A 25050-nucleotide genomic window follows, 5' to 3' on the forward strand; every position below is an offset into this window, starting at 1 on the left:
TTTTTTTTGAGACAGAGTCTCACTTCTTCTCCCTCTGTTGCCCAAGATGGAATGCAGTGGTGTGATCTTGGCTCACTGCAACCTCCACCTCCCGGGTTCAAGCGATTCTCCCAAGTAGCTGGGATTACAAGCATGCACCACCACACCCGGCTAATTTCTGTATTTTTAGTACAGATGGGGTTTCTGTTGGCCAGGCTAGTCTTGAACTCCTGACCTCATGATCCACCTGCCTTGGCCTCTGAAAGTGCTGGGATTACACAATCATTAGCCACTGTGCCTGGCCCTACCCTGTCGAAATCTTAAAACTTTTTATTTCACTGGTCCCAGATGGTAAATGATGACGACTCCTTTGTCTTGGTATATTAAGAATTAGGAGATAAATGTAAACATAGACTTCCTTAAAATTATGTTTAAATTTAAATTAGCTGGGCGTGGTGGCATGCACCTGTAGTCTCAGCTACTTGGGAGGCTGAAGTGGGAGAACTGCTTGAACTCGGGAGGTGGAGGTTGCAGTGAGCCAAGATAGTGCCACTGCACTCCAGCCTGGGCGACAGAGGGAGACTCCATTTCCAAAAAAAAAAAAAAAAGTACTAACATAAAACATTCTAAATATTATTAAAATGAATAATCGTCCTGTAATGATTTTTTTTTAAATAAAATGAACCAGAAAACTTAGGAGTAAAATAACCATTTACTTATTTACTTGTTTCTATTTACTTATTTCTATTGTCAAATTCTATAATTAACATGTGGTTCAATACAAATTTTTATGTTATAATTATTTTCATGTAAAGATATTGATTCCCAACAAAACCAGTGAAAAATGATTTCACTGGTTCCCAGATTGCTTATTTCTGATGAATCTATTGATATTCAAGAAAATCTGTAAAAGAAAACAGAACCGGCAAAATTAAAGGTATTGAGTTTCTCTTACACTTTAATCTTATTTACATTAAGGATTTCAAAAGTACTCATTTGTACAACTCTTCTAAACAGATATTATATACAGTTTTGTGAGGAGGCTTCTAATCCACAACACAGAAACCACATACACCATAAGTAAATCATAATGTAACTATTGGCTATTACGTTGCTACTTCTGCCATCTAACTTAAATTTAATAGAAAAGGAAATAATAAGGATTTGAACCTGGAATACAGTCCACCCTTGGTATGTATGGGGGATTGGTTCCTGGACCCAGCTGGATACCAAAATTCGCAGATGCTTAAATCCCTTATATTAAATGGCACAGTGTTTGCATATAACCTACATACATTCTCCTGCATACTTTAAATTATTGCTAGATTACTTATAATACCTGTTACAAAGTAAGTGCTATGTAAATAGTTGTTAAACCATATTGGACTTTTTGTGGTTTCATTTTTATTGTTGTATTATTAGTTATTGCTTTTTCCCCCAAATATTTTCAATCCATGGTTGGCTGAATCCATGGATGCAGAACCCATGGATACGGAACACCGACTCTTATCCAGAACTGTATTTTCTGCATAAATAAGAGGACCCAACTAGCTAAAGGCTCAACGTATTGCCCTACAGAAAATGACTGCATGAGAACAGTATTAGGTCTATTTTTACATTTTATTTTTTTTTTCTTTACATTGCTCTTGTCTTCCATATTCAATTCTCAAAATGAATATATTTTAATATTTCTTTGCTTTTTTTATTCATTACTCCATTTATATGTGTGTGTATGTGTGCACGTGTGCACGTGTGCACATTGGCACATGGTGTAGCAATAATGGATATTCTCAGAAGGAACATGATTCTAGTCTAAATATCTGTACTCAGATAGCAAACTAATACAAGTATTCTAAAATCAGCACTAAAAGAATTTTCCCTGTACTGGAGAACTACTGCCCAAGTTCATGTCACTAAAATAAATGCCTCCTATTCGGAAAGTTGCTGCATTCTGATTCACTGGAAACAGAATTACATTTCATTGTAACTGCAAGCATGTAACTACAAATGCAAACCAAAGTAATTTGATGATTGCTGTGAATATTGACTTACTCTGTATGTGGGACAAATATAAACAACTATAGAGTAGCAATGTGTTTCACAGCTTTCTAAGTTTATTCTTATATATGAAAAAGTTCAAAAATAATGAAGGGATACCATATATATAAAATGCTATGTAAGTCACATTTTAAAAATCCAGTTTACAGAATACATTGTTAACCCCTTTATGCCTAGTGTTCCATTATTGGAACACTAAGCCTGTGGGAGTTATGTAAACTGTTCAAGGTCATTGACAAGGTCTGATTTCTCACACATAAAAAATTGTAACCTCCTGCATAAATGGGTTACGTTCCAGAAATTCACAACCTTAAAAAGACTGGAAATAAGACAGAAGAATCTGTTAGCATTCATGATTAAAACGTTAAATGTTTTTTAAAAAATTATACACAGGTTTTCACTAGAGCATTTTGCTAAAATTTACTTTTGAAATCACAAAGAGCATTAAATTCTAAGTCATTTTATCACGTCTGTGTTTAAGATCAATGTCAATACAGCCATGGGACATTTAACAACATGGATATGTTCAGAGAAATGCATTGTTAGGCAATTTCGTTCACTGTTCAAACATCACAGTGTACTTACACAAACCTAGTTGCCATAGCCTACTACATACCTAGGCCATGTGGTGTAGCCTAATGTTCCTAGGCTATAAACCTGTACAACATGTTACTACACTGAATACTCTAGACAACTGTAACACAGTAAGTATGTATGCATCTAAACATAGAAAGGATACTGTAAAAATACAGAATTACCATCTTCTGGGACCACCACCCTAATTGTGGTCGATCATTGACCAAAATTATACAGCCCGAGTATATTTTTTTACAATTTTTAAAATTGTAAAAAAAAATTTTACAAATTTTAAAAAATTACTTTTTTACAATTCAAAAGTAATTTCAACTTCTTCCTTTCACCACCTGTCCTGAAAGTAAGTCAATTTGCACAGAGTAAAACTTCCCACTAAAGTTATTTATTTTATAGTTGACAAAATGAGAAGCTTTTTCTAAATTCTGTGCTTGAAGGTCTAAGATCTAAACCAAAATTAGGGTTTACTTACAAAGTATTCTTCAGAAGGACCAAGAACTGTTCTTTTAAAATAATTGTAATATAAAAGTAACAAATATAAAATGTGAACACCAGTTGTGGTAATAAGAAACTTCACCCCTCAAAATGCAATGTTAGAGCACCCTCTGCTGACTAACATCCCTCTGAAGAAAGAGACTATTTTGAGTCAGGCCAGCACTTTCCATTTCCCATGTAATTTTTAAAAGCTAAAGATACAAAGATAAAGCTCTAATCAGACAAAACCTCCTTGTAAGCTATCTACAAATCAACAACAACAAATGTACGGAGTATTCATTATAAGTACACCACTGTTGTTAAATTTTTTAAATTCTAGTTTGGACAAACTGACATAAGCAATTAGAGAACAGACAAGATGGGAGAAAAGTTTTTAAACAAAATGTTAGCAGGTGTGGTGAAAAGAGCCCTGAACTGATACTCTCAAAATCTTGGTCCTACCTTACCTATTTGAGCAAGTTATTTTACTTATTTGAGTCTCGGTTTTCTAAATAAAAGCAAGGGGCAAATTTAAATTCATTCATTTATTCACTGAACAAACATTTATTTATCCCCTCCTATGTGCTACTGGTTAAAGTACAAAGAAAGATGATCCAAAATCTGAACCTTTTCTAACACTGACATGACGCTCAAAGAAAATGCTTATTGAAGCATTTTGTATTTCCAATTTTCAGATTTGGAATACTGTAAGTATAAAATACAAACATTCCAAAATCTGAAAAAATCTGAAATCTGAAACACTCTGGTCCCAACCATTTTGGATAAGGGATACTTAACCCGTATTAACTCACTTAATTCTTCAAACTTACAGAAGTACAAGGTACCATTATTATTGCTGTTTTACAGATAAGAAAACTGAGATACAAAAAGGTCAAATAGGGCCGGGCACGGTGGCTCGCGCCTGTAATCCCAGCACTGTGGGAGGCCAAGGTGGGTGGATCACGAGGTCAGGGGTTTGAGATCAGCCTGACCAACATGGTGAAACCCCATCTCTACTAAAAACACAAAAATTAGCTTGGCGTGGTGGGCGGGCGCCTGTAATCCCCACTACTCAGGAGGCTGAGGCCAGAGAATTGCTTGAACCCGGGAGTAGGAGGTTGCAGTGAGCCGAGATTGCGCCACTGCACTCCAGTCTGGGCAAAAGAGCGAGACTCCATCTTAAAAAAAAAAAAAAAAAAAAAAGGTCAAATAACTTGCCCATGGTTATACCACTAGTAAGTGATGAAGCTAGGATTTGAAATCTGGTTTCTGACTCCAGAGTCAGCATCCTTAATAACCATTATGTTACAATATACAGTTATAACATGACAAGAATATATGAAGTACACACATAGTGTAGAGATGGCACAAAGGTAGAAATGATCACTTTGGACTAAAAAGAACCATAAAAAAAGGTCATAGTTAAGCTAGAAGTTAGAAGTATGAGCTAAAGGAGGGAATATATGAATGAATAATTAATTACAACCAAAACAAAGGATGCTAGAAAGAGCAAAAATGATTTATCAAAGAAGATGAGCAAAGGAACAGAAGCCCAAAACATTATCCAATATTCATTAAAACAAGTAGCTTAGTACGCCTGGAAAGAAGTGGGATCATGGACAACCTTACACACACATCATGCTTTAGTGTTTGGCTTTACACTGTAGATGATGAGAAGTCAGAAAAGGGTTCTTGAGGAGAATAACAATGTTAGATCTGCATTTCAGAAAGAAAAATTATGGTACTGGGGAGAATAAACTAAAAGTAACAGTATTATACGCAGGAAGACAAATTAAGAGGTTACTAAAACAATCCATATGAGAAATCAGATGCGTCTGAATCCCAAAAAACAAAGCAGGGAGTTTAAGGTATACTTAGAAGACAGAATCAGAATCCAGAGGCTGGATAATAAGGGAATCAAGAGTGGAGACGAATATCAACAAATTTAAAAGATCCAAAATTACAGTAAGCTCTTTTTTTACTACAATAGAATCAAACTAGAAATTAATTAAGATAACAAAAAAACCACTAAATGTGGAAATTAAACACATTTCTAAAAAAAAAACTAAGGCTCCAAAAGAAAGCCTCAAAAGAAAATTTTAAAAATACATAGACTTGAATGAAAATAAAAACAGAACATATCAAAATTTATGAACTACACTAAAGCATGGCCGAAATAGACATCTGTAACACTAAATGCTTATACAGCATTGTGAGTGTAATTAACACTACCATGGTTAAGATGGTAAATTTTGTTACATGCATTTTACTACAATTTAAAAAAAAATTAAGGTAAGGGCTCAAAAAAATAACCTAAGTTCCTTTTCAAGAAACTAGAAAAAAATAACAAAACCAAAGCAAGCAGAAGGAATAAAATTATTAAAACAAAACAGAAACCAACGAAATTGGAAATTTTAAAAGTAGAGAAAATCCATAAACACAACACTGGCTCTTCAAAAAAACAAATAAAATTGGTAAACCTCTAACAAAGTTGAAAAAATGAAGACAACACTACAGATCCTACAGTCATTCACTGATAAGGAAATACTATAAATAACTCTATATTTATAAATTCAACAACTTAGAAAAAAACGAACCAAATCCCCAAAACCCATAAACTACCAATACTCAATGGAGAGGAAATAGGCAAGCTGAGTAGATCTATATATATCAAAGAAATTGAATTGGTAATTAAAATGCTCCCCAGGAAGAAACCTCCAGACCCAAGTGGTTTCACTGGAGATTTCTATCAAACACTTAAAGAATTAACAGCATTTTTACACGATCTTCTCCAGAAAATACATCAGAACAGAACACTTCCCAACTCAGTTTATAAAGCCAGTATAACCCTAATACTAAATCAGACAATCGAAAAAATAGAAAAATACAATCCCTCTCATGAACATAAGACATAAAAATCCTCAACAAAATATTATTTGGCAAACTGAATCCAACAATGTATAAAACTAATTACATTCCGTGACCAAATGGGACTTATTAAAGGTATACAAGGTTGGTCCAACATCAAAAATCCACAAATGTCATCTATTATAGCAACAAGCTAAGGAAGAAAAGTGATACAATCATATAATTAGCACAGAAAAGGCATCTGACAAAAATCCAACATCTATTCATGACAGTTGTGAAAGACTAATACATTCCCCATAAAACTAAGAACACCACAAGATGTCCATTCTCACCACTCTAATCCAAGGAAAAAGAAGAAGAAGAAAAAGAAAGAAGAAGAAGAAAGAAGAAGAAGAGGAAGAAGAGGAGGAAGAAGAAGAAGAAGAAATAAAAGGCCTACAGATTAGAAAAATTAAAGTAATTTCTATTTGCCGATGTCAAGACTGTTTACATAGAAAACCCCAAAGGATCTACCAAAAAAACTCCTAGACCTAGTGTGTGAGTCCAGCAAGGTTGCAGAACACAAAAATCAATCACATTTTCCACATACTAAAAATGAACATTCATGCTCGTTTTGGCAGCACATATACTAAAATTAGAACAACAGAGATTAGCATGGCCCCTGCACAAGGATGACACCCAAATTTGTGAAGTGCTCCATAGTAAAAATTTTTTTAATTATAAAATAAAAAATAAAGGAACATTCGGAAAACAAAATTAAATTTTCTCTTTTACAATATATGCGGTTTGGCAGAGAAAGACCTCTAGGTGTTTTCAGCAGCTTTTCTCAAAATAGTCCCAGAATGGAAACTACCCAATGTCCACATGAATAAACAAACAATTTGTGGTACAACTATACAGTGGGATACTATTCAGCAATAAAAAGGAAAAAACCACTAATACATGCAAAACAGATGAGTCTCAAAAGCATTACTTGAGGTAAAATTCAGACACAAAAGGCTACATACTACATGATTCCATTTATACGGCATTCTGAAAAAGGTAAAACCACTGAGATGGGAAATTAGATCAGTAATTGCTGTGAGTTGGGGGAAGGAAGAGGTAACTGTAAAGGAGCACCAGGGAATTTTGTGAAATTAAATATCTTATCATCTTGATTTTCTTAGTAGCTACACAACGGTACACAATTGTTTAAAATCTCTTCAAACCATACTCTAAAAAAGATGAATTGGCCGGGTGCGGCGGCTCATGCCTGTAATCCCAGCACTTTGGGAGGCCCAGGCAGGTGGAGCACCTAAGCTCAGGAGTTCAACACCAACCAGCCTGGCCAATATGGTGAAACCCTGTCTCTACTAAAAATACAAAAATTAGCTGGGTGTGGTGGCAAGAGCCTGTAATTCCAGCTACTCAGGAGGCTGAAGCAGGATAATCACTTGAACCCGGGAGGCGGAGGTTGCAGTGAGCTGAGATCATGCCACTGCACTCCAGCCTGGGCGACAAGAGCAAAACTCCATCTCAAAAAAAAAAAGAAAAGATGAATTTTATTCTACATTAATTATATGCTTGGGATTATTTTTCCCTTCTCACAGAGTCTGTTAGCCAAGTAGATGAACAAAGAATAGTAACAAAGAATTAACAGTAAAGGAAAAATAATTTGTTTTAAGAATACTCCATTATGCTATTATCTATAACTAATTTTACTAAATGTAGTATTTCTTAAAAGACTCTTTAAAACCAAGCATTTGTTTAAAAAACAAAGCCCCCATACTCTTCATCTATGTCCTACCAAAAGGAAGATAAAGTCATATTTTTACCATCTGAGTATCAAGGACTCTAGTTTTTTTTTCTTGCCATTGAGAACTGTCACCTTGTATGAAAAGACAGACTTAATTGAATTAGGGGACAGAATCAGTGATAAGGTTATAAAGAAGAGAAGAAACATCAATTTCTGTTCTTTCTTCCCTCATTTATGAGTTGTCTTAACTGGCAACTAATTTCCTTTCCTACCTGAACTTATTTAAAACTCCAAAAAATAAATATAGGAAGGACGTTATTATCCAACTCAAATAAATGCTTCTCTATCCTTAAGACGCTTGTGTGGTCTCAAAAGTCCAAGTCTTCCAACACTTCAGTGGTAGCTGCTTTCCTACACTGATGGAAATTCACAAAACCATCCTATTTTGCGAAACCCACTATTTAAATGCCAGATATTCTTATATTGATAGCCTATTTCCAGGAAGACACATTTTTTTAACATAAGAGAAAACTGATATTACTGGAAGCAAAGAGAGAAAAGATCAAGACTAAGCCCAGAGGTCCTGGATTACATTTATGCCTCTGGAAGTTATTCACGCCTCATATATATGGAGTACTTAAAAACACTAAAGGAAAAGATGTATCAAAAGTCATTAGCTATAATGAGCTTACAGCATGACATAACTGTGGAAGTGATATAACACATAAAAAGTTAACACCCCCAAAACTACCATGAAGATACTTGAATATAATTGCTTTCACATAAGCTCTCCAAAAGGGAAAAGAACTCCACTCTTCAATAAAAGACTTTCCAAAGGGATAAATACTGACCAAGTAAGAACATGGTATAATAATGTTTAAGCCAAAATCATTGTTCTGCAGTGACAACGAGAAATGGGTCCAAACACTATTTACCCATAAACCTACAAAATATAAGCCATATTGAATACAAGAATAATCACCACAAGGGACAGAATAAAACAGCAACTGAAAGATGATGACTTAGCAATCACTTACTTTACAAGCTAAATTGAGGTTTCCCAAATTTTCCACAGTTCCTCAACTGGGGGTGGTTCTGCCTCCATTCAGGGACATCTGGCAACATTTTTGATAATCAAAACTGGAGGAAGTGCTACTGGCACTTGTAGGAAGAGGCCAGAGCTGCTGTTAAATATCCTATAATGTACAGGGTAGCCCACCACAACAAAGAATTATCAAATTCAAAATGTCAATAGTGACCCTATTGAGAAATCCTGCTTTACAATAAAACTGAAAAGCCCCGCTAGTCACACAAAATCTTGAGATTATCTGTAATACATATAATGCAATACAATGTAAATAACTATAGATAGAAATGTCAAGTGCATACATACACCCCATTGCTACTCTCCCACACTCTTCCCCCCCATCCTGTCATTCTACTCTTCTATTTGACAATCATTACTCCATTTACACTTCCTTTAAGCCACCTTCCCCTTCCAAAACCTCCAATTCTCCTGAGAAATAAGAAATGGAAAACATTGCCTTATCTATGCTGCGTGACGTCTAGAACTACTCAAGAAGAGTCAGAGGAGTCTGATATATGATCATGAAGCTCAGTATTGTTTTGATTTAAAGAAAGAATGCTGTAACAAGACAACTATGTCATAACTTCCCAGAACCATCTCAAAGGATTAGAGACGGGACCCAAAATACAACCTTGCATGTTTGTAAGCCATTATGAAAAATTTACTCATTCTTGGGATCTCATCAGCACAAGGTGAGTTCCAAAATTTCTCTCCTTGCTAATAAAGTCCTCTGATTCACATCAGCTGCATTTATTAAACACCTAACTAGCTTCCTTTCATTTGTCCTAAAGCTCTTCCAAAAACTCTTCATTTTAATATTCCCCAATTCAGAGAGCAAGTCCATTTTCACCAATTTGTATTTTCATGTTTCATTTAAATCTGTCTTAGCCTGTATCTTTTCCTTCAACTGTATCCAAATGGCAGCATTTCAACATTAACATCCAGCATACCTTGAACTATTTTTTTTTTACATTCTTCTCTCTGTAATTTCCAGTTTCATTAAATATTTTTGGAAGCACAATGAACAAAACTCCCAATAACAGAGGAAGTACAAAAAAACATCATTTGTACATGGATAAGCCCAGGTTTAGGATATGATTTTAATACTTTTTGTTTTTTTTTGCGACAGAGTTTCACTCTTGTTGCCCAGGCTGGAGTGTAATGGCGCAATCTCAGCTCACCGCAATCTCCACCTCCCAGGTTCAAGCAATTCTCCTGCTTCAGTCTCCTGAAAAGCCAGGATTACAGACATGTGCCACCACACCCAGCTAATTTTGTATTTTTAGTAGAGATGGGGTTTTTCCATGTTGGTCAGGCTAGTCTCGAACTCCCGGCCTCAGGTGATCTGCCAGCCTCGGCCTCCCGAAGTGCTGGGATTAGTGTAGTATCTGTTCTTATCAGTTCAATACTCTTCTTAAAAATGTAAAACACCAAATTTATTTTCATGTAAAAGGAAATCAATATATTTTAAATACTCTAAACTAAGCCTAGTTAAGATGTGCTTCTGACACAGTGGTCAACTAAATATGGCAATCAGTGTGAACAATGCCACTTAAGGTAATCATGTATATAAAGATGTTATAAATATTTTGGTGACAGAAATAAAACTGAATAGTGTCAAGAGATGACTTTTCATAAGGAAGTTTTAAATATGTCTGAAAATAGCCCATAACCAAATATATTCTTATTGTACCATACAAAAATCTATTGCTAAAAATATATGAAGCTGTCCAGTCATCCATGCATCCAAACAGAAGGCAGAAATATTTTCAATAACGTATTCTAATAATAGTCTAAACTTCATGTATTGTATGAGCTAGACTAATGACATCTATCCTCGTAGAACTTTTTTACAACTGTTTCAGGGCACTATACCTTTTTAAAGCTAGTATATACTTAATGCTTAATAATGCAGAAAAATTCACTCACCATTTCAGTGGTGTGCCTTCATATTCAAACCATATCTCACTAATGTCTTCTTGTCTCATAACCTTCTGAAAGTGCTTTTTCACTTTGTCAGTTACCAACGTCAAATAACTTACTCTTGGCAAAAGCAACTGAAATGAAAATTTGTAAAATCGTATTTATTTACTAGTTATTATTTTAAAAAATACTAAGGTTTTGAATTTTAAGGAAAACAGCCGTGTTCTTTGCATTATTTTGAACATCCCACACAAAGTCAACTGCTTTTTATAGAAGATCAAAGTTTAAAGGTTAAGATGTTTTAATATTTCTTATGGGGCCATTACTTTAAGCACAGCTTACCACATATATGTCCAGAATCATCAACACAAATCTATCTACAACTTTCTATAACACTAAATAAAAATGTAATTAGATGTCATACTATTTAAGATACTTATTGATTCTATCAAATTTAACTTAAAAATTAAAATGATTCATCTGAGTCAATTAAACTGTTCTAAGAAGATAATCAACTCGAGTCTTAAAGTATACCTTGACTTATCAATCAAATCTTCTCGACCAGTCCATCATGTTTTGAAGGATGAGAGAGAATGCTGGGCTAGGTAAAGCCTCAACAAAAACAGTATGAAGAACCTGGTCAGTGTTTTTTTCCCCACGAACAGTACCCAAAAATAAAACAGGAAGAGTGTTTTGGAAAATCAATTATGATTTATATAAAGAACCGACAATTAGATAAAAGAAGGAGGTTGGCAAAAATTTATGGTTTTCCTCCTTTGCAGTAGACACTCTAGTCATTTCTTGCTTTCCTAAGTGTCTGACTTCTTTTGCTGATAAAACTGCTTTGTTATTCTTTTGGCTGCTTTTGTAACTGCATCATCTTTCATGCTCTTTATTCAAGGTGATATCTTTTGACCAATAAATCAAGTGGAACTACTAAGCTGGCAAATATATACAAAAAGAGATATTCTGGTTGAAGGAATTTCTATTTAACCATGGAAGTCCAAGATAACAGGTCCCAACTAGGTAGGAGAACATGACATTGATCCTAGGGGCTACAGAGTACAGGGGTATGGGAGGGAGACAGTTGGCATGCTCCAGCATGGAATACAAGGTACTAAACACTATGAACAAGCTGTTGAACAGTATTATGCATTCAATAGACTTATAAGTTCTTCTTTTATAAAGAGATAACTGTGATTAGTGAAGAAAGAAAAAGGAATTTTTACTATTTAATATAAGAAAAGCAGTTTTCTTCCCCACAGGAAGTATTATCGCCCCTGTTTTACTTTTAAATAGCTTGCCAATATCATGCTATTCTTAAATAAATGACAGAGAAAACATTCAGTGTATTCTTTCAGAAATGACAAATACAGATGTGACATTAAAGTCTCTTAAAAAAGGCATAACAGCATGGCAAATTAGCTGTTTTCAAAAAATATGTAAGTATAATCTATTAGTCTAATAAGGTCTCTATTAATAAATCCTGAACTTTAATTTAAAAGTGATTATTGGGCATCACATAGAAATCTATTCTGTAGAAAATAATAGAAACTTCTGGAGGCAGTAGGAGGGAAGAAGCACCACAGCTAATGGGTATGGATGTATCAGCTCCCGATTTTGGAGAGTGTTGTACTACATGCCTTGGCTTCACTCAAAGTTGCTGAAGAACTCACAATGATTTTTATGAAATAAAATCTTTTTTACAATAAGGAAAAAAGAACATTAGATTATAACCTCCATTAAGACAGGAATTTTTGCCTGTTTTGTTCAATGCTACATTTCCACTGCCCAAAACAGTGCCTGCTTTAAAGAAGGCACACAATAAATATTTGCTGAATGAGTCAGAGATGCCAAAGGTTAAGTGAGGCAGAGCCAACAACTGTAATTTTAAAAGAATACTCTTTTTTAAGGCAGAATCCACATTGAAATATAGCTGCATTTTTCTGTTCTGTTTGGCCTGTAGGAGTAATCTTTAACTAATATATCCATAGTAACACTAAGAAATCACTCTAAGATTTAAGAATGACTATTCTATAGTACATATAGATACAATTTACTTAGGAAATATTTAAACAAATAAAAATGAAAACAACATGAAAAGACATCATCTTCTTGCCTTTTACCTGCAGATTATATATACTACTCATTGTTTTTCTTAGGTGTACTTCATTGGTTTCAGTTCTTTGTTTTCAATGTGGTAAAATATACCTAGTATAAAATTTACCATTTAAACCATTTTTAAGTGTACAGTTTAGTAATACTAAGTACATTCAATATCCATCTCCAGAACTTTTTCATCATCCTAAACGGAAACTCTACTTATTAAACAGTAACTCCCCATTCCCTGCTTCCCCGGCTCCCGGTAACCACCATTTTACTTTCTATCTCTATGAATTTGACTATTCTAGGTACCTTATTTAAGTGGAACCATATAATATTTGTCCTTTTGTGTCTGGTTTATTTCACTTAACAAATGTTTTCAATGTTCTCTTAGTTCTTTTACTTTGAATAAGATTAACTCCATTTGGAAATACTGTCAGCTACAATGGAAACTGTCATTCTCTTATTCCTCATTTAGCCCTAGTATAAAGTATTCCATGACTCTGACACAAGTGATTCATTTTTATCTATACAGCTTAAAAGAATACATATTTTATGCAATTATATGGAATACTTATGTTTCCAAAAAAGTTGCCCATAATTTTATTTCTTCATGCCAAGTCCTATTCTGTCCAACAATTTTCAATTTTAAAATTAGAGACCTTTCTAGGACAAAAATAGAAGTAAAACATACTAGAATTCTGTTCCACTCCAATGTGTAAAGCATCATACTAGGCAATGAGGATATAGCATTGAGAGAGACAGAAGAGTCCTTCCCCTTATACAGCAGACAGGTTAGACAGCAAAAAAGATACAAAATACAAAATTACAAATGTGATTAATGCAAGGAGGAAGTAAAGAATGTTATAAGAGCAAGTAGCAAAGGAATTTAACCTGATCTAGAGTTTCAGGGGAGACCCTGACACGAAGTGTATGTAACTTAAGGCAAAGAGTCAAAAGACAAATAGGAGTGAAATGAACATGGGTGGGTGTGGAAATCTGGGTGTGTGTAGGTGTGGGAGATACCTCTGCCTTTTCCAAACAGGGGACACTGCAAGACAAAAGGCATAGAATGAATACAGAGAAACAAAGATGGGCACATTTGAGTGAAGTCTAAGAAGCTGAATATGATAGGAAGGTAGAGAGTTAAGACAGAATAGTGCTGAGGAAGCCAGGGGCCAGATTATAGAGAACCTTGTAAACTAAATTAAAGATCCTAAAAATGATGAAAAGCCACAAAGGTTTTAAGCAAGCAAGTGACAAGATCAGATATGTGTTTTGAAAAGATCACTCCAATTGTAGACTAGAAAACGGAAAGAAGGGAAAACTAAAAGCAGGAAACTGGTCACTACCGCGCAATTTGATCTTTTTTTTTTTTTGAGATGGAGTTTCACTCTTCTCACCCAGGCTGGAGTACAAAGGCAAGATCTCGGCTCACTGCAACGTCCACCTCCCAGGTTCAAGTGATTCTCCTGTCTCAGTCTCCCGAGTAGCTGGGATTACAGGTACCCACCACCACGCCCGGCTAATTTTTTGTATTTCTAGTAGAGACGGTGTTTCACCATGTTGGCCAGGCTGGTCTCAAACTCCTGACCTCAGGTGATCCACCCGCCTTGGACTCCCAAAGTGCTGGGATTACAGGCGTGAGCCACTGCACCTGGCCTGAACAGTTTTTAAACAGTAGTCTGGTCTAGGCTGTAGCAGTGGGGGATGAAAGGGATCAGATAAGTCTGAGAGACACTGAGCTCTAAAATCAGCTGGAATAAGTTACCAACTAAATATCTGGGATAAGAGAGAAGGAAGCACCAAACGATGAGTCTCAGGTTTCGAGTAAGAGTAATTCTTCTTGCTAAAATAGGAAGGGAATAAAATAATGCAGATGACCATATTTCCTTGGGGGGAAAGCTGATGAGCCCAGTTTCAAACATATATAGTTTGAGTTCCTGTAAGACATCTAAGTGAGGATCTCCAGCAGACAAATATATAGGTTTGGAGCTCAGGAGAAAAATATTGGGAACTGTCAAGATACAAATGCTTGACAAAGACATAAAAATGGACAAGAACTCCAGGGGGTAAAAAGTGAAGTGAAAAAAAAAGAAAGCAGAGCCCTAAGAAATACCAATATTAAGGAATAAACAAAGGAGAAAGATGTGGCAAAAAAGGCCACACACATATACACAGACATAAAAACCATAGAGGCAAAAGCAAAACCAAGGATACTGAGCACTGCAGGGCTAAACAGCACAGTGCCACAAGATGGGAGAAACAACCAACAACATCAAACACTGCTGAGATAACGCAAATGAAAATTACAAAACAGACTCTGAGCTTGGCTAAAAAGATACCATTAGTGACTTTGGCAAGAACAGTTTTCTTGGAATAGTATGAAAATGTGATTACAGAAAACTCACTGGTAGGAGGTGGAAGGCAAACAATGACTATAAACAATCTTGTTAAGAAGTCTAGCCATGGAGGAAAAGCCAAAGTTGAGAGATGGGGTCAACAGAGGCTTGTTGTTTCAGGATAGGAATGATTTATGACAGCATTAAAAACTGTGAAGGAGCCAGCAGATAAGAAGTTGAAAGTAAAATAAATAGAGAAGGCAGAGGTGGAGGTGGGAGAAGATCAGATACCACTAGCTTCCTGAGAAGGCAGAAGATAGATGGAGGGCTGGGTCTTGCCTAGAAGGAAGAATACTTCTTCCAATATAACAGGAGGGAAAGAGAAGTAAATGTGTGTGACTGCAGATAGGTTTTGCAGATTTGGTGGCAGAAAGTTAAGGGAGGTCCTATCACACCTATCACATCATTTCTATTTTCTTCACGAAGGAGGGAGTGAGGTCACCTGTTAAGAGTGAAGGAAGAGGTCAGGGCTCAGAGACATAGTCATAGCGGAAAAGGGTAGACACCTGACTAAAGATACATAAAGGGATTGCTGCCTAATGTTAAGGGTCCATGACATTGATGACCATGGGTCTGATCATGATTTCTTCTAGACACAAGTCACAAAATAGCAATGCAAATGAGTATATGTGTTTTTATACTGGATAATCTAAATAAAAAGCAACAGTTTAAATGAACATAACCGGAAGAATACAAACTGAAAAGTTATCCAGTTTCTACAAATCTCCTTCCCAATATTCTCTGAAAAATAAAACATAATGCTCAGTGATAATATGTACAGGATATAAGCGGAAAGATTATGCACAGAGGCAACAAATCAAAATGCAGAAAAGACAGGAATATATGTAATATTAATATTAAAAATATGTTCAAACTTAATTGACAGCCAGGGACATATCTGAACTACAGCTATATTGGCACTAAAATCCTCATCTGTAATTCTAAGACTAGTCATTGCTAATGTTTTGTTTACTGTCTTGTATATATTAACTTACACTTACGCACGTACGTATTTAAACAGCCAAATTTGGATTGTGCCATATGGTTTTAAATTCTAGTTTTTTGTTTTATATTTATTATATGCCTGTCACCCAACAGTCTTCAAAAACACAAATCATGACTGCATAAGTGGTTTCTCTGGGGGAAGAATTCAAGAAAAAAGCAATTACCTACAAGACAAGACAATCCTTTCTCCTACAGTTACCCTCAACACTCTTGCCATTTTCAATTTGATTAGAAACACTAGAAAACAACTTACAATCTAGTGCTCACAACAGTCTTTTCACATTTAAACAGGTCTATAAAGAAAAAATACTGTATTCTTTACATGAAATTTATTTAACTTTAGGAAGTATGTCAAACATTAGAGTTTGATTTAAAAGTAAACAGGCCTGGTAGAGTAGCTCATGCCTGTAATCCCAGCATTTTAGGAGGCCAAGGCGGGCAGATCACTTAAGGTCAGGAGTTTGAGACCAGCCTGGCCAACGTGGCAAAACCCCGTCTCTATTAAAAATACAAAAATTAACTGGACATGATGGAGCACGCCTGTAATCCCAGCTACTTGGGAAGCTGAGGCACGAGAATAATTTGAACCCAGGAGGGGGAGGTTGCAGTAAGCCAAGATGGCGCTACTGCCCCCTCCAGCCTGGGCAACAGGGCGAGACTCTGTCTCAAAAAAATAAATAAAATAAACAGACTTAAATTATTTTCAGTTGTTGTCAATTTGGCCAAACACACTCTTTGGTTTAGATACTATTGCAAAGCCAATGAAAGTTAAAGTTGTAATTAAAGCACCAAAAACTCATTTGGGAAAAAAAATGGTATCCTAACCTATGTTACAGAACAAGAACAGAAAAAATACCTCTAACAAATGAAATTCTTCTAAAAATAAAACTATGACCATACTTGGTTTTTAACTGTGGTGTTTTTCTAGACAGAAAACGGTTGATATTTCCAAAGATTACTCACATGTATATAACCTTGAGTACCAATAACAAGATTGCCAAACTTCTCTAAAACTATCATTTCTAATAAGAAAACCCAAAAAGATGATTTCAAACAAAATCCCAATATGAACCTGGGGAAACATTCATGCACTGAGTAGTACCCCTTGAAGAGCCAATGCCAGATGCTGAGGATGCACAGAGGAAAACAAAACAAAACAAAACAACAGTCCTATACCCAAAAAGTGAGCGAGTCCTATACCCAAAAAGTAGCTTCCTCCAGTAATCTGACTTCCCGTAGCGAAGGCAGGCTAAGGAGCGGCGCTGCCTCTCAGAGAGATGAGGGGGAAAGCAAAGGGCAGACTTTACTAAAGTGAAACAGAAGAAGCATTTCCTCATCACAAATACATATTTACTTTTCCATATCATCTCCAGGTAAACACTAGAATGCATACCTGAGACACAAAAAGAAAAAACAGTAACAACAATTGAGAATATCTTTGCCTATTACGGGCTATTCAGTACACCAGGCAGGATGTCATCTCTGACAGAGGCATAAACTGGGATTATACATGCACTTAGAAAAGGGAAACAAAGCACACCAAAATCAGAAGACATTTGAAACGTGTTTGTAAAATACGTAATCCATTAACTCACACCTGCAAGTCTAGGTGCAGCAATTTATAATATATATTACATATATATTACATATTATCTCACATATAACATACAATAGCTCAGTGAACATACCATGTGTGTATGTGTGCATGGTTATATGTTCATTAAGCTATTAAAACACTGTTAAACAGTTGCTTGGAATCTCTTAACTACAAAAGAATACAATCTGAACCTATTATTTTCAAAATCTCTTCCTATTAAAAAAGCATATTATCTTATTATTCCATTATCATACATTTATTATATATGAATATATGCATAAGAAAAAGAAAGTCAAGCAGGCACCATAGATGACTGATTCCATTAACATACCCACATACATGTAAGGAAAAGAAAGTCCAGAAGGCATCATGACAACATGTTGACAGTGGTTTTGTCCTCTGAGTGGTGAATATTTCCTTCTTTATGCTTATCTATGTTAATTTTTTTTCCAAAATAAGCATGAATTAGCTGTATATAAAATGTTACATAATAATGGCCTCCAAGTTCTTAGAGCTTTTTTCTTTTACAAAAATGGACAAGGTTAAATATCCCATTTGCCACAATCAATGTACTTACATAGTATGGTTCTGCTTCCCTTTCAGTTATCTCATCCTGATATAGCGTGAAGCAAGTTGGAATTCGTCCAAACCACACATCTCGAAGCACATCTTTGTCATCTGTCATTCTTCCAGTAGTTAAAGCAGTACATACAGGCTAAATTCTTTTTTCAACCAAAGCCAAACTGAAAATAAAATAAAGAGCATTAGTCAGATCCTTGAAAGGATGAAGAACCTGCTAGAAAACAAAAGATTATTTTAAAAAAATCAATGCCATAAAGATTATCCACTTCAAAAAAAAAAAAAAAAAAAAAAAAAGATGTGATCACCAATCTTTAATATAAATCCAAAAAAAGTACAACAAATTCTAAATGTAAAATTATTATTTAAAGGAATCAGAAAAGTAACTAATTCAAAATTACATATACCAGTAATATTCATTGTACATTTGAGTAATGAACCAAAGTCAAAAATGAAACTATATTTGCCTCAGTCTTTCAAGCCCAGAAGAGTCTACTGCTTATCTAAAGAGAAGCTTCACCTATACCCTATGAATCCTGACAGTCCAACTCCAAAGGATCGTTCTTGCAGTTACCCCTGCAGACAGTTCTTCCTCTCTTCCTGCAAAACTACTCTCTCATCTTAGAAAATACCTCTTTCACATTGGGGAAAATATCTTTCTATAAACCCATTCCCCATTCTAAATTTCATCCTCTCCACAATATAATCCCACCAATACTTCCATTTTAATTACTCTACTTCTTTTTGTAAACCTTCTACCAAAAGTGGCCCCCTAAACACCTTTCTCTGTATCCTACTATTCCCCTACCTAATATGCTCCTCTCTCACCTATTCAAATCCCTACTCTGTAAACCAAGCTCCCAGTCCTCTGGCCCCAATGAAACAGTAAACGCTTCTGCTTGGATCTCTCAGAATATTCTCTATACCACAAATATAGCACTAGGTCTGCAAAACAATATTCTAGGTATGGCATAAGGACATGGCTTTTGACCTCCATAATATCCAAGTGCCTTCCAATGCTAATATTCTACAATTGAATAACACAATACACGACACGACTAAATGCTGAAATAAATACTGTTGATAATATACACTTAGAATAACTCAACAGGTGTCACCTGGATACTAAGATTCAATATACTTATCCAATAATATTTCTCATCTTTGATAGGCAGCTAATTCATAATCTATCATAATATATCTTATGAAAACATTCAAAATAATCTTACGAGTTTAGCCAAATATGAATTATTAACACTGAATTATTCAAGGAGTTTGTTTCCCTTTTTTTCACTTCCACTGACCAATGCCAAGTACACTAAGACGGTCATAAATTAATTAGTCAAAGAAAGAAAAAGTTGGAGGTCAACTGGATGCAATGTCATCTACAGGTAAGTAAACAGCAAGAGGTGGAAAAAGTATGTCCAACATAAAAGTACTAGGCAACAAGAATTCTGGTTCTTAAACTAAGTCCAGTCCAGTTAGTGTTTTAACTTTTATTAAAACATATCCACAAAAACAACTATTTTAAGCAAATGATATACATACATGCATGTAAACTTCATATCATTCCACACTGCTAGGCTACAAATTCAAACAACTATTGAGTTTCTGCAGTTGGCAAAAAATTTCCAAGTTTACAAATGACACAAAATTAACTCACTGAAAACAGGAAAGACTGCACTACTTCCTGATTACATTAATAGCTTGCTCTTTTTAAAGCAAATTTACTAGTGGCAAAAAATAATGAAATCTAGGTTATCACAAATAAGTAAAACTAAAATTGAATCTGATATAAAGGTGGTATGCAGTTGTTTCTGCAGCCAAGATACATCAAGTTAGTCAGCAGCTGCAACTGAGATTCACCTTTTGATGATGAAGAGAAAAATAATTTGAGACAAAGAGTTCCTTTAATAAAAATCTTTAATAAAAGTTAATTACAAGCTTAAAGCTGAAGTCACTGTATTGTCACTATTGATATTATTTTTCTTCTCAGAAGAAGCAGATAGAAAATATAATCCAAGACAATTACTCTTCCCTCCTCTCCAAGCACTGTTCTCTCAAGGAGGAATAATAATCTGATTGGTCAGATTCCAGGACACCACTTGAGCCATGTTTATTAATAGGCAGGGATCATCATAAACCAAAATATCATGCATGTGAGTGTGGCTCCCTTCTCTCCCCTCTAGGCTGCCAGACAAGAACCCGGACCACCCTGCTCTTTCTTTCCATGACATTCTCTTCTGTTTCTCCCTTCCACGTTTCACGAACAGTAAAATCAATGACCAATGTTCTCTGTTTCTAAGTCCCTTCCCAAAAGAGATACAAATATAGACTTAGGGGAAGGCAGAACACCTCAAGACTCCAACTACAGGCTTGAGTTTTAAAGTCTTATGTTCCAGCAAAGTTTACCAAAGTTCTACAGTAGGATTTTAAGTACAAAGTACGAGTGAAAGATAAATTGGTACTTTATTTCCCATATACTATTGTTGCTTACATGTATATTTTTTGCAAGACCTAAAGGGAAGAACTAACTCAGCAAAGGCAGCTAAAGGTGTAACACAGTAGAGCTGATACAAATTTTGCAAAACAAACAAACTCTGCAAAACAGATTTATGAAAACTGCAAACGAGGCTGCTTACTGCCTCAAAATACACAGACCCAAATTTATAGGCTCTTAAAATGTTAATCTTTCCATATTAATATTTACCTATAATAAATTATATAAGAAAGCATGTCTCCAGTGAATACACTTAACTTTAAAATACGTAAGAAAAGAAGGGATACATGAATAAAACTAAAGGATGTAAGTTTTCAATAATCCTTTTTTAAAGACGCAATAAAACAAAATTTACTCTTGAGAGGCACTATAGAGTAGGAGTCAGAAATGTAAAATGTGGAGCCAGACTGTGTAGACCCAAAACCAGCTCCACCACTTACAGTGTGACCTCAAGTAAGTCATTTAACTTCCCTATTTCTGTTTTCTCATCTGTAAAATGGGAAAACAGCACCTACCACATTAGATACAAGAATTAAATGAATTAATACATGTAAAGCACTTGAACAATGTCCATCATATAATATGTACTATAAAGGTTATCTACCATTATAATTTACAGAACAAGAACATGTCTCAAAAAATGTTTAAAAGTCAACATTTAAAGACTTCAAAAACTAATAATAATCAAAAGCATTATATAACATAAGTAGGAATTACAGGTATAAAAAAGCTAAAAATTTTGCAGTAATCACTGCTAATAATATGCAATTTACAGTCAAATATTTAATCACTTGATATGCCTAGCTGTGTGGCAGGTGTTAGAAGAACAACAATAACGGACTTTTAAAAACCTCAGTCATTAACAAAGTATAATCTCCAAATCTACTAAACATACCATGCACTTTCTGTCCTTTCTGTGCCTTTGCCCATGCTGGTGGTACCCTTACCCTAAAGCAGCCTTCTTCACCTTGTCTTCCAACTTAAACATCCCTTAGGACCCAGCTCAAAATAACCTTTCTTCTACACATGATTCAGGCAGAACTCGCCTTGTTTTCTCTTGGCACCTCTACTTTTCCTCTACCCTTGTAAGTTTCTATCAATGGTATTTATTTGTACGTCTCCTCCAGTATACTGCAACAGATTCCCTTAGGGAGAAGGATCATATCTCATTCATCTCTTCACCTCTGATACTTGGAATGGTATCTGGAATTCAGTAGGTGCTCAAAAAATGCTTACTGAATTTGAATGTGTTGGAAAGACAGCGTATGATATAAAATTACAGAACTAAACAGAATCCCGAAAAATGAGGTAAGCAGGTGAGATTAGATAATAAAAATTAGATAACAGTAGATAATATACTACTTTAAATATCAAGTAACTCCAGAAATACTATACATTTTATATTACCTCACACTTGATACACACAAGCCTATATGCTCCCATTTTACAAATGATAAATTTGAGAAGAGGATGTCAGATGATTTTTCTAAAATCTTGTGGCTAATAAATGGCAGACCCAAAATTAGAAGTCACATCCTAACTCAGGTTTCTAATCTCATATTCTTTCCATCATACTATACGGACTGCCATCATCCCTCCCAACTCCAAAACATCCATATGTCCATGGTATAATTAAATGTTACTTTGTGAGAGCTTTCATGGGGCATGGGAAAGAGGGGAGTTGGAGATATTAATACATCCTATAGTGTTCAAAGAATTTTAAAAGATGTGCAACTTGAAGAATGGGTAGAATATAGACAGGCAAAAAGATGACAAATATTCTAACAGGCCAAAATAGCATCAATAAAGGCATTAAGTGGGCAGGCGCAATATATGTGCCAACTTTTAAGGAAATTTTGGGTTGAGAGTAGTATTAATAGATAATGAAAGAGCTGATACCAAAACATGTTTTAACATCACATGTGACCTTTAGGCAAGTCACTTCACCTCACTAAGCTTCAATTTCCTTACTTGTGAAATGGAATTACTATTACCCAAGTCACAAGGTTATTCTGGAAAAAAAAAAAATTCCATAAAGTGTTTGATACAATAATGGACACATGGTAAGTGCTAGCAAGCAATTATTATTCCTCTAATGTCAAATCTGTAAATGTAAGTAAAATGAGACTAGACCATGAAACATACCAAACAGAAGACTGGGGGTGGATCTCAATTTCATCCACCAGTCCTATAGTGCCTACAGGTTTTAGAATGGTAAAATAAAAACAATTATGTGGTAACAGTGCACAAAAGGAGAGCCTTGAGTCAGAGAGGCTAGCCAGGAAGTAATTTCAGCAACTAAGGGAAAAAGTAATGAGTGCTTGACCTATAGAGGTAGTCGTGGACTGGTGAAAAACAGATGAGTCTTTCCAAGGAAGAAAGAGAAGTTGGTGAAAAATGAGGGATAAAGAACAAGGGAAAGGAAGTTTAGATGCTGACAGCATGCAAAATACAATCAGATAGTTAAGGGGCTTTGAAATCAGACTGACATGGGTTTAAATCCTGATTTCCACCTATTAGTTACGTGTCTTGGACAACAAACCCATCCTCTTTGACTCTCATATTTGTGAAATGAAGATAATTATAATTTTCACAGGGCTGTTAGGTGTTTAGTACATTTGGTAACCACTCAATAAACAATGTATGTTTTTAGTACACAGTTTCCTCATACTTCCATGGCCCCTCTGCTTGAACACTTTTTCCCTCCTCTTTTAGCCAACTCTTAATTCTCTTAGGCTTAATATCAGCTCCTTGGGAAGCTTTCCCCTAAGCAGCCTCCAGTCTAATTACTTCTTTAATAGCATGCAATACCATGCAATGCAATTCCTGTTTATCTTATCTGTCTCCTGCCCCTCCCCACACTGAAATTTTCTTTGACAGCAAAATTTAGTCATATGTACCTTCTAATCACCAATATTAGTATAGTTAGCAGATAGCAGGCTTTGACATTTTTGTTAAATAATGGGGAAAAATATATAAAATATGAATCTAGCTACTTAAGAAATTTTATCCCTAAACTCCTTTGCAAATCAGTACAGTCATGCTTTAAATTCAGCATATTCTGTTATTTTAGAAAGATTTTCTCTCTCCTACATACACTACACCATCATCACCATCCATCCAATTTCAAGGAAATATCTTGGAAATAAAAAAATTCCAACCCATGATGCAATCTACTAGAAGTAAGTTTTTTGAGGGCAGGGACTATTCTTGACTGTTCTATTTTCTGCATCTAGTTCAGAGCCTGGGACAGAGTAGGTGCCCACCAAAAACATCTGTTAACCAATCAGTCATTTAGAAAATGGCACGGTGCGATAACAATATAATGCACAACTAATAGTCTCTTTCACACTATGTACCAAGAAAGACTAACCTACTACCTGAAGTAATTTTCGTTGACAGAACTCCCAACTACCTAGAAATATCAAATACTTACTAGACTAAGTGCGTAAACATCAAAAAATAATAATATATGCTGGCTGGTCTTCCTTTAAATTCATAAACACTAACCTCAAAACCGGGCCCTTGGTACTGCCTAGTGTTCCTACTTTTCCCTAGTCCATTTATTCTCCCCCTTTCCTACATCACTATTCCATACCTTCTCCCTCAAACGTTCACTTCTTTCTCCTCCTCTCTCTCTCTCAGCTAATGACCTTGTTTTCTATTTCCTTCTATCCGCTTACTGTGAATCAGTGATTCTCAAGAGGAATTTTACTCAACAGTCCCACCCTGGGAGGGAGGAAATTTTGTAAATCTCTCCAAACTCTAAATGTTGAAATGCCCCAGGACTCAGTCCTTGAACCACTCCCTTGGAGATCTCTCACATGGTTTTAAATACCACTTATACATTTACACTCTCACAGTTTTATCCCCTGTCCAAACTTCTCTTTTGAACTGCCTGGCTTCACATATACTACTACATATGACATTTCCATTTAGAAATGTAACATATGCAAAATGGAAAACCATTTCAGATTCTTCCTTCCCCCTCTCTCCTATCACTATCACTCTGTGGTCTTTTCTGTTTTGCTAAGTGGAAAAGTCCTTTTTTTTTTTCTTTTAAGAGACAGGGTCTTGCTGTCACCCAGGATGGACTACAGTGAAGGATCATGGGCCACTGTAACCTTGAGCTCAAGGGGGTCAAGTGAT

At 35.4% G+C, this 25050-nt stretch overlaps 1 protein-coding gene across 3 annotated transcripts in view; it reads right to left on the reverse strand.

The window, feature by feature from the left end:
- The window catches only part of ATG5 (autophagy related 5), a 139663-nt gene that overhangs the window by 112159 nt on the left and 2454 nt on the right, over positions 1-25050 (reverse strand). For 2 of the 3 annotated variants that reach the window (XM_017878570.1, XM_017878569.1), the window contains exons 2-3: positions 18400-18565; positions 10722-10849 (exon numbers count right to left, since the gene is read on the reverse strand). In XM_017878570.1, the coding sequence (XP_017734059.1) occupies positions 10722-10849; positions 18400-18507 (236 nt within the window). In that variant the 5' untranslated portion in view covers positions 18508-18565. The remainder of the gene's footprint in view (positions 1-10721; positions 10850-18399; positions 18566-25050) is intronic. The other variant, XM_017878571.1, reaches the window with a different exon arrangement.

This window comes from Rhinopithecus bieti, unplaced genomic scaffold (genome assembly GCF_001698545.2).
Source record: "Rhinopithecus bieti isolate Rb0 unplaced genomic scaffold, ASM169854v2 scaffold_10614, whole genome shotgun sequence".
Taxonomy (NCBI): Eukaryota; Metazoa; Chordata; class Mammalia; order Primates; family Cercopithecidae; genus Rhinopithecus; species Rhinopithecus bieti.